This window comes from Lolium perenne, chromosome 2, assembly GCF_019359855.2.
Source record: "Lolium perenne isolate Kyuss_39 chromosome 2, Kyuss_2.0, whole genome shotgun sequence".
NCBI lineage: Eukaryota > Viridiplantae > Streptophyta > Magnoliopsida > Poales > Poaceae > Lolium > Lolium perenne.
Window position 1 is genome coordinate 81,372,266 of NC_067245.2, and position 10,633 is coordinate 81,382,898.

Genomic DNA, 10,633 nt, shown 5'->3' on the forward strand with positions numbered 1-10,633 from the left:
CCGCCCGTCCCGCCGGCAGCAAGCCATCCTCCGCGTCGTTCGGCCCGCCACCACGCCGGCAACGCTGCACCGCCAGGACCCGATCTGCACGGCCACCACGCCGTTCTCTTCTACCGCCGGCACCACCCCGTCCCCTTCTCCAACCGAGGCATCTGAGGTAGTTCTCTCCCTCTGTTTCTTTGCAAAAAACTGTGGGTTACATTGATATGTTCAGATTTTAATGTTGTGGACAGTAGGGGTAAGGTTGTATGCAATTGTATGATGATGAATACATGCTATGTGCTGTTTGTTTCATTCTAGTGTGTGAAAATGAGTTGTTTTTGTTTCTTTAGATGGATGATTTGGCCAAAAAACGACGTCAACTAATCGTGCAAGCAGCCAGCCTTGCAGCTGCATTGGGAGCTTACATGATTTTTATCTCAAGGAGAGCTAGAAACCAAACTCCAATGTTATTAGGTCGTAGGATTGATATGGATATAGCTAGGGAATCAAACTTGAGATATATCTATCATTCTACCGACATAAATTGCTCAAATCAGCTTAGAATGAAAAGAGCTCCCTTTTTTCGCTTGTGCAATTTGTTTAGAGAGAGAGAATTATTGAAAGATAGTATTCATACTTCCATTGAGGAACAAGTAGCCATGTTTCTCCTTGTAGTTGGCCACAACACAAGGTTTCGAGCTCTTCAACCGATTTTTAGAAGATCTATTGAAGTAATAAGTAGGTATTTTAAGGCTGTGTTGTATGCTGTTGGAGAGTTGCGAGGTGAGATGATCCGTCCTCCCTCCAATAATATACACCCTAAAATTCAGGAAAACACCCGCTTCAATCCTTACTTCAAGGTAATCTACTTTTATTTGGAAAACTCTATATATTCATCTTGTCCTCCGTCCACTCATACTTACATATTTATGAACTAGGATTGTATTGGAGAAATTGATGGAACACATGTCATGGCTAGAGTCCCAACAAATATCTCAGCCGCCTTTAGAGGTAGAAAAGATGGTACTACCCAAAATGTTATGGCTGCAGTAGACTTCGATTTAAGGTTTACCTATATACTTGCTGGTTGGGAGGGGTCAGCCCATGATGCTCTCATACTTGCGGATGCTGTGGAGAGGGATGATGGGTTGTCATTACCTCCAGGTAACAATATAAACCTAGCAGCCACATATTTTTCAGTAGTTTTAAATGTACCTAATAGTTGGAATTTCGTAGGAAAATTCTATCTTGTTGACGCTGGGTATGCCGTGAGACCGGGTTTCCTTCCACCATACCGTAAGACAAGATACCACTTGAAGGAGTATGGTGCAGGGAATCATCCTGAAAACTATAAAGAATTGTTCAACTTGAGACACTCTTCTCTAAGGATGACAGTAGAAAGAGCTTTTGCTGCGTATAAGAATCGGTGGAAATTTGTTTACAACAAGCCATTCCATCCTTACAAGACCCAAGTTAAAGTAGTAATAGCTTGTGCCATTCTCCATAATTGGATCCTTCAATTTGGGGAGGATGAATATTTCCCACCGGAGGAGACATGGGAACCCGAACCCAACAATGAAGACCACCACGACATTGCTTATGATAATGCATCTTGGCAAGCAAAGAGGAATGAATTTGCCGAAGCGATGTGGGCGAATAGGGGGGCAGCACACATTTGATTTATCATGTTGTAACATCAGCGCTGGAACTACTATATTATTGCTAGAACTTGCTGGAACTTGCATTTTGGTGCTGTAATATATGAATATGGTGCTTAAATGTGTAACTATTTGCTGGAATATGCATACTATTTGCTGGAATATGCATACTATTTGCTGAAATTACTCATTTTGGTGCTGAAATGTCTATATATGCTGCTGGAATATGCATAGTATTGCTGGAATTACTCATTTTGGTGCTGAAATGTGTATATATGCTGCTGGAATATGCATAGTATTGCTGGAATTACTCATTTGGGTGCTGAAATGTGTATATATGCTGCTGGAATATGCATAGTATTGCTGGAATTACTCATTTTGGTGCTGAAATGTGTATATATACTGCTGGAATATGCATAGTATTGCTGGAATTACTCATTTTGGTGCTGAAATGTGTATATATGCTGCTGGAATATGCATAGTATTGCTGGAATTACTCATTTTGGTGCTGAAATGTGTATATATGCTGCTGGAATATGCATAGTATTGCTGGAATTACTCATTTTGGTGCTGAAATGTGTATATATGCTGCTGGAATATGCATACTATTGCTGGAATTACTCATTTTGGTGCTGAAATGTGTATATATGCTGCTGGAATATGCATACTATTGCTGGAATTACTCATTTTGGTGCTGAATTTTGGTGTAGATGGCTGAAATTGAGCATGAAGTTCCAGAAGTAGGTGCTACAAAAAAGAAGGCTCCGAAGGTTATGACTTGGACCCCTATGATGTCAGCATGCATGATGCGATGTCTCGCCGACATTGCAGCAAAAGGTGTCAAGACTGACAAAGGATTCAAAGAGATCCATATTGGACAAGCAGCAAAAGCTTTGACCCAACTCGTCGGTTACGATGTGACAACTACCCAAGTAACCAATCATCTCCGCAAGTGGAAGATCAGGTACCAAAGAATCGAGAAACTGAGGCTTCTAAGCGGGGCACTTTGGGATGATGATCAGAAGATGATTGTTTTAGAAGACCAACATTACTTGGGACATACCCAGGTATATCCAAATAACCATTGTTTCATTGCTGAAATCTGTTGTTGCTATGTTTTTATAGTGCTGAAATGTATTTTTATTGATGATATATGTAGGATACTCCTAAAGATGCTGAATTTTTAAACACACCACTTGTGAACTATGAATACATGGAAGCTTGCTTTGCCAATAAGCTAGCCACCGGAAGGTTTGCAATGGGATCTAATGAGCCTTTGGGGAAACCCATCGACGTTGAGGGTCTAGAAAAAACTATTGATTTGGAGGGTGGAGAAACCAATGGTCAAGGTTCCGCGCAAGGAGAAATCCCCTTCGACTTTGGAGCTCAAGGCCTCGGAGCAACTACTCCTTCACCTTCTGCCTCAACAAATAGTAAAAAGAGGAAGCGGGTTTTACATGATGAAGATGCAATTCAGGTAACCAACATGTCTGATGCATTGCGTGATGTTGCTGGTGCTATCAATAACACTTGCCATACTGAAACACACCCTGATTTGTGCAAAACGGTTATGGACCTTACCAATTTCGACATGGATAAACGGTTGGCTGTTTTGGATTATTTGACGGAGCATAAGGGAAAAGGCCTTAATTTCATCAAAATGGAAGCTGCTGTTCGTGAAGCCTCGTTCAAGCGTATCATAGCGAAAAATCCGGATCTAGTTTGAGATGGTGTGAGTTGATGCAACATCAAAATCTATATCTTTTGTAATGCCTAGCATATTATATGATGCAGACTTAGTAATATTTGGACGTATTTTCTATGTTAGCTTTTGCTGCTCAAGACATGTTAAATTATGTACTGAAGTGAGCCTTGGTAATGTATCATTTTGGATATTTTCGTGCTGCATACTTGGTTCTGTTTTGAATTTATGATGTTATGGATGAAATTTTACAACGTTTGTGTGCTGATCTCACCAAGCCAGGTAATCACATCTTACTAACAAGTCACGGTAATCACATGTTACTCACATGCATTCTACCAAACAAACTCTGAGTTCAGCATGGGTAAACAGACCCAGCCCACCAAATAACATCTCAACTCATCATATCTCAACACATACAGACTGTCAAACACAGCTGAAAATCTCAGCTCACCCTAGCTAGGGTCAGCTTGTATGGGATGGGATGGGAATTCTGGATTCACCCGGGCTAACAAACACACCCTTAGTTGCTGAACATGTGTGGTTTTCAAAAAAAAAAAGTTGCTGAACATGTGTGCAGGGCATTTAGAGTACGAAAGCCATTCTTGCCCCTCCCGAGAAAAAAACGGATGTCTCCTGCCTCGGGAGATTGGAGAGATCTGGACTCTTCTCGACCCAGCCACAGCCCACATGCAACGTTGCGCCTCTGCATTCTGCAAGGCGTCCGCATCCGCGCCGACCGGCCTGTCTCTTCCACGCTACTGTACCAGAGAGCTCAAACACTGAACCTGGCTACGCGGCGGCGGCGGGCGGCCGGTGGGCGCGCATCTGGACAGGATGGTCGGGAAACCACCACGTGGTAATCGCCGGTACGCCCTACGGCGTGGGAGTGTGTCCGGCCTCGTCGGGGCAACAAAATAATGCCAGGCAGAGGCGATCCGGCTCGGTGAAATCCTGGCCGCGGGATGATGGCGGAAGCTGCGAACACACGGGTCTGTTGGGCTAGTACTAGATCGTTGGACGAGGAGGAGACGCGCGCAGTGGGACCGAGTCAACCCAAAACCGGCGACCATGAGCTTGCAGCAGCCGCCAACCGCGCACGGAGTGGAGTTTTTGTTTTTGAAAAACACAGTACAAACGCAGGCGCTCACATACACGCGCATATACTCACCCCTATGAACGCACACACGCACACCCTACCCCTATGAGCATCTCCGGAAGACTGAGCCGACGGATTGGATCTTGAAATTGACGAAGTCACCACAGGCGCCTCGCTGTCGACGGGAACGTCGCCTCCCACTGAATGAATATTCCGCCTTTATGAGACACACAGATGTCAAATCTGGAATTTGAACTCTGCTGGGCTGAGGGTACAACCACCCTTCTAACCACCCAACCTCAGAACTCCACTTGGGTGGAGTGGAGTTGGTCAGACAATTCTATGGAGGACGCACCAACAAAGGGTTAACTAGCTCCACTTGGAACTCTTCTTCCTAATGCAGACAGACTTGTTCAAACACGGACGGAGACCAAGAGGACGAGCCGCCCCCTCACGACTTTCCTTCACAACATTATTAGCCATGGCTTGCTCCTTGTTTAAATGAGTTTAGCTAGTACTCCATCCATACCGGTTTACAAGCAACTACTACGTTTTTTGAGAAAAAACTTTGACTAACAATTTGGTCAATAAGATATGGGATATATATTACAAAAATTATACCATTTGAAACTTATTTTCAATATTAATCCAACGGTATTATTTTTGTGGCATATATCTTATTATTAGCCATGGCTTGCTCCTTGTTTAAATGAGTTTACCTAGTAGTTTATCTTCATCTCTCTGTTCAAACACGAACGCTAAAAAAAATCTAAGTACTCCCTCATCTGAAAAAAGATGTCTCAACTTTGTTTGAATTTAGTTGTATCTAGACTTACGCTAATGAACATTAGGATCGAATCTCGTAATTAGAACATCTGGTTATAAATATGTGAAAACGTTAGGAGATGCCATTTGGAGGATACCCCACGGTAAGTGTTTTTGTCATTCTTCTTTTGCCAACAGCCTTGAGCGTGTAAGTTGCTGAACATTTGTGCAGGGCACGACGCATGCTGTTACGGAACCATCGTCTAATTTGCTCCTCCCGAGAACGGAGCGGATGTGTGGAAAAGCTAGGCAGAGTGCCTGCCTAGCACGGGAGAATCTGGACTCTTCTCGACCCAGCCACATGCAACGTCGCGCCTCTCCGATTCTGGGCACACGGGGGTAGAGCTACGCGTCGGCATTCGCGCCGACCGTCCGCCACCAGAGCTCAAACACTGAACCTGGCTACGCGGCGGCGGCCGGTGGGCACCTCCGCGCGTGGAGGCAAAAGGATGGTCGGGAACCCCACCACGTGGTGATCACCGGTATGGCGTGGGACTGTGTCCGGCCTCCTCGAGACAACAAAATAATGCCAGGCAAAGGAGATCCGGCTCATCCAAATCCTGGCCGCGGGATGGCTGAAGCTGCCAACACACGGTTGCGCTGGGCTAGATCATTGGACCCAGTCAATCCGGAAACCGGCGATCATGAGCCGCTGATTCTTGTTAAAGAAAACTATAGCAGGAGCCACTTTGCAGCAGCCGCCGACCGTGCACGAAGCGGAGCTGGTCAAACAATTGCATGCCCACCAACAAAGAGTTTGCTCCACTTCGAACCAAACTCTCTTTTTTTTGTTGTAAATTGTAGTGCAGACCTATTCAAATGCCACGCTAAAAAGAAACATACATGTAGCAGTTCCCAGAAAATAACCTTAACAAACTTTCAAACTGAAGAATTGAAAATGCTCTGACACACTAAATATTAGAGGCTCGCGTGTGGCTCCACGGGGGGCACTGGAGATGATAACATGCGTTACCGCCAGTCCCCGTTGCATCTACCGATGGCCTCTTCCGCGGCGGCAGCCGCCTGATGCCAAAGGTTAAGAAGGGTGGTTTAGTTGTTTAGAGCATACTCATCGTGTTGGTGCTAATCCGACTCGGCTTGGGGTGGAGGTCGGGTCGCTGGCATGCGAAAGTCGGGGCGGCGGGCCCTGGATCTCGATGGCGGTGGTGGCTGTCGTCTCTCTCATCCACTCAACACAGATGGGTGCGGTTCGGCCCATATCTAAGATGGCGCGCAACGGCTGAGCCTTTGGACTTGGTTTTCGTCGGCGTCCGTCGTGGGGAGTGCGCATTCGGGGTGACTGTGGGGCTATGGGACTCATGCAGAGTGGAGGATAGGACACCGTCCCTAGATTGTGTGCGGTGAGTGGAGGTTTTGGCCTGGGCATGGTGCGGTAGGGGGTGTCACGGCCGGTGTGGAGTGTCCTCCTCGTGGGGATGTCGGAACGGCGACTCCGGGAGTGTGGTGGTGGTAACTCCCTGCCTTTGGCCATGTGGGCGGCAGAATATGGTGCGGTAGGGGGTGTCGCTTCCCTCGTTGGAGGCATCGTCGAGGATCTCCTTCACCTCCCTCGTCATCTTGAGTCTCGAAATTTGCAAGTGAAAAACTAACCTTTGCCCCTTCAGGACGGGCATCGGCGCTTCCTTGTTGGGGTGTTTCCTTGGATCGAGGTCCCATTATCCGCCAGGTAGCGCTACATTCCCTTGATTGGCAGCTTCATCATCGACCAAGCATGTGTGCGGTTTCGGGATTGACGTGGACGTAGGAGCGGTAGGTACGGGCTTCGGCATTGCGTTGCTTGTGTGGCTTTCGTGGTCGTGTTGTCAGGCGTAAGCTTTGGATGCTTGGTTGAAGTGTCATGAGCCTCGTCGGGGAGTGAGCTTGGAACCGGTGTGTGTGGGTTGCAGAAGTTTTGATGTGAGAGCTGTGGCTCCCGAAGCGGTTGTCAATGTGTAGGTGTCGTCTTTTGCTGCTTAGGAGGGAGAGTCGTCCACTCGTGTGGTGCGCGGTCTTGGGAGCGGCGTGTTGCGTTGTGTTGTCCAGTTTTCGTTATTAACAAGCCATTAAGCGCGCGTCACTTTTTGTCGGAGTTTTTTAATATTTTAAAAGTAAATTTTAAAATCAAGAGCATATGTCCGTAGAGCGAAAAATGCCACATCCCCTCGCACCGGTTGCTGTAGAAAAAACTGAAGCCTTTGTTTCTTTTACAAATAAACATAGTTGGAACGATTGGAAGAGACATGCTCCCTCCATTTTAAAATATAGCCATAACTTTTGTTCTGAAATAGTATATATTGTAGATTTTAGTTAACAACTGAAAATAAAAGTAATTTTGTTGTTTTTGTTGGTTGTTGATATTTTCAATGTAGATTAATAAATGCAACACTAATTGATTTCATTTTCCTTTGTTGATTACTTTTTTCGTCCTCAAATAAGTGTATGCTCAGTCCTCAAATAATACGTTAATACATGTTTTAAGATCAGCCCTATTAACTTTGACCAACTCTTTAAAAAAAGTGGTTGCATTTATAACACTAAATTAATATTGCTAAATTCATCATGACATTTGTGTAAACATTTAGTTAAATCTTTTTTAAAAAAATCGCTTTTCAAAAGAGGGAGGAAGTAAATAAGAACAAAGGAGTATTACACCGCGTTTCAACCTTGATATTCCAACTTGGCTCGTGACGAAATACAAAGATTTCAAATCACGAGAGAACAAGCGAACCGAATGTCTGCAGAGCGTGCAATCTCATGCTTACAGTTTCCTTGTCCACGAAGGTTCGTAGTACCAATCCTTCTTTCCCACATCTTTTTTTTTGGGTAGAAGCAACGAAAACCACAAGAAAAACAAACCCCAATAAAATAGTGTAGCTGGTTCCCCGACCGACTTCCACCGACTTTCCAGCGGCCAATACCGATCCCAGCCGCAGCCGCCACGTCACCAACCCCAGCCGCCCACAACGGCTAGTTTTCGCATCAACACGATCGCGCCACGTACCCCGATCCGCCACGCGTATGGCCGCGTAACCACCGTCCGATCCACGCGTTCAATGCGCCACGCGGGTTGGGCGCCAACCCACCTCGATTTCGAAAATAATATCTCCGCACATTCCCACCTATCCTCACCCATTCGTCTAACACCCACGCACACCGACAGGTGGACCACACCCCATGCCTGTCCCACGTATCAGTGAGACTTCGTACGTTGCAGCGGCCGGGGCGCGCAGATGACGCATGCGAGCACGACCACCCAGCATAGGATTCCGGCGGTTCCGCCACATTTCTAGAAACGCCCCCGGAGAAGAGTGTTCCAGTTCCAGGTAGCTTCCCTGCCCTGCAGCCGAGCTGGTATAAATTCAGAAACAGGGGAGGTCAAGCTGTTTCCATAGTTGTTACCTCGCCGCCGCCATTACTTAGCAGATAGGTTTCGCTTAGCGTCGTCTACGCACTAGTTTCATTTCACCACCAAGGTTTCCTCATCCGCCAAGGCCAATCGAGTTAGGGAAGTGTATCCGGAGTGACGGATAGTAGGAGGCTTCAGTCCAGAGCGAAGAGAGAAAGGTATGTTATCCACTCGCGTTCCTCTGTTTGTTTGCGGTCCAGTCGTGGGATCTGGTTTCCTTCTATTCTGTTTCGAATTTGGGTCTCTGCTATGCTGTGCTCCGGGCCAGTACCTCTGAACTTTTTATTTTATGTTGTTTTGTTCGATTTGTTTGAGACTGCTTGGGCTGGAAGTTGCGGTTTGAACTTCCGTGAAGTCGGGATTCTGTTCCGTTGAAAGTTTCTCAAAGGGGAATTTGTTTTGAAAATCCGTTGAACTTTTTTTCCGAACCTTTCTAGCGGAATAGCTGCTATGTCTGAGCATTTTCCAATCTCGATCTCCAGCAAAATGCGACTGGTAGTTCGAATTACTGTGGCGAACTGCCCATTCTGATGGGGATTCCCTTCAACCTGAACTCCAATAGTTTTGACTAACCATATTTCTTCGATTCTATGCAGGCCGATTTCATCGCAAGACTTGCGAGCAGTAGGGTTCAGTAAGCGAAAGGGGAAAATGGCAATTGGACAGACCATGCCGAAGGGGACTCTCGCCACCAGCCTGAGCTTCCCAAGCAGCGGCAGCACGAGGATTCTGGGGAGGAAGAGGGTCGCCGTTTCGCCGGCGCCGAGCCCCTCGGGTCCGCACTCGCCGGTGCGGGCTCTGCGCAAGCAGCGCAGCATCAGGTTCCACATGGACGACGCCGTCTGCCTCCTTGAGTCGCTGCCTCAAGATGTCCTGGTAAGTGCTACTGCTTACCCACTGTTGTTCCTTTCGAACTTGTTCAGCTGTTCTCGTTTCTAGATGTGTTTGTTGCTTACCCAAATTGATCAAAATCTTTCAGATTAAAGTCCTGTGCAAGGTGAACCACAGCGACCTGAGGCAGCTCCTGCTAGTGTCCAAGCCAGTCAGCGAAGCGGTACGTATTTTTCTTCCTGACCCCTAAAACCCAAATCGTGCAGCCAAATTTGAAACCCAGTTAGACTAACATTGCCTTGCTCAATTCGATCTCTGCAGACTGTAGTTGCGAAAGAGCTGCATTTCGCCTTCGCGACGCCGTCGAAGGCCGCCGCCGCTGGAGACGGCGAGGATGACGACGACGAAGGCCCCGGCGCGCCCAAGCAACGCAGGGTTGCACGGTCGCGCTACGGGGGCAAGAACTTGGCGAGCGTCACCGTCAATCTGTCTGAATCCTTCAGCAGCCTGCTCTCTGACCCGGATGTGGAGATGTAAATACCACGGCGAAACGATTTTCCCCTTGTGTACTTGCCCGTCTTAGTTTCTTTTTCTCATAGCTCACGTCGAACAGAGACTTTAGTTAGTGATATATGTAGTCATCAGTAGAGTAAGTTATATATATGGTCATTCTTCAATGCTGCGATTGAAGAGGACACACGATGTTTTACTTCTGTGTATGTATTACTGTAAGTTATAAGCGTCAGAGTGTTGGAACTCTGAAGAGTAGTAGTGTAAGTTGTATAAGCATCAGTGTTGGAAGTTGGAACTCAGCGAGAAGGGAATGTTTGTATGCTGTAGTGTACGATCTCTGTATACTCGTGTACATTTGGAATGTACTCTAGGAAATGCAATAATAAATCAGTTTGTTTGGTTATTTTACTTCACCCTGTTCATCTTACCATACCTGATTAGTGGTGTGTCTATGTGTGGTTCAAGATCGCTGTGCAACCGACCACCGTGTCGTGCTATTATTCAGAACTCCGAAAAATGTGCGACGCCTCTGTCCACCTATGATTAACGAGCAGTTACGTCAGATATAAATCTGGAAATTGGCAGTCCACTTCTTATTAAAGAGATCTTGTCACCAT

General features: G+C 46.5%; 2 protein-coding genes across 2 annotated transcripts; both read left to right on the forward strand.

The window, feature by feature from the left end:
* The first annotated feature begins 332 nt into the window (after positions 1–332).
* LOC139835176 (uncharacterized) lies at positions 333–1,082 on the forward strand. Its single transcript, XM_071825126.1, has one exon. The coding sequence runs from the start codon at positions 333–335 to the stop codon at positions 918–920; it is 588 nt and encodes a 195-aa protein (XP_071681227.1). The 3' UTR covers positions 921–1,082.
* Positions 1,083–8,609: 7,527 nt separating this feature from the next.
* On the forward strand, positions 8,610–10,424 carry LOC127333088 (F-box protein At4g05010-like). The gene is made up of 4 exons (XM_051359402.2): positions 8,610–8,830; positions 9,269–9,548; positions 9,652–9,726; positions 9,825–10,424. The coding sequence occupies exons 2-4, from the start codon at positions 9,324–9,326 to the stop codon at positions 10,038–10,040; spliced, it is 516 nt and encodes a 171-aa protein (XP_051215362.1). The 5' UTR covers positions 8,610–8,830; positions 9,269–9,323; the 3' UTR covers positions 10,041–10,424.
* The last annotated feature ends 209 nt before the right edge of the window (positions 10,425–10,633 follow it).

Coding starts and splice junctions, on each gene's coding strand:
- LOC139835176 (XM_071825126.1), top strand. CDS start 333: ATGGATGATTTGGCCAAAAAACGACGTCAACTAATCGTGCAAGCAGCC.
- LOC127333088 (XM_051359402.2), top strand. CDS start 9,324: ATGGCAATTGGACAGACCATGCCGAAGGGGACTCTCGCCACCAGCCTG. Junction 9,549..9,651: donor CGCTGCCTCAAGATGTCCTG/GTAAGTGCTACT, acceptor AAAATCTTTCAG/ATTAAAGTCCTGTGCAAGGT. Junction 9,727..9,824: donor CCAAGCCAGTCAGCGAAGCG/GTACGTATTTTT, acceptor CGATCTCTGCAG/ACTGTAGTTGCGAAAGAGCT.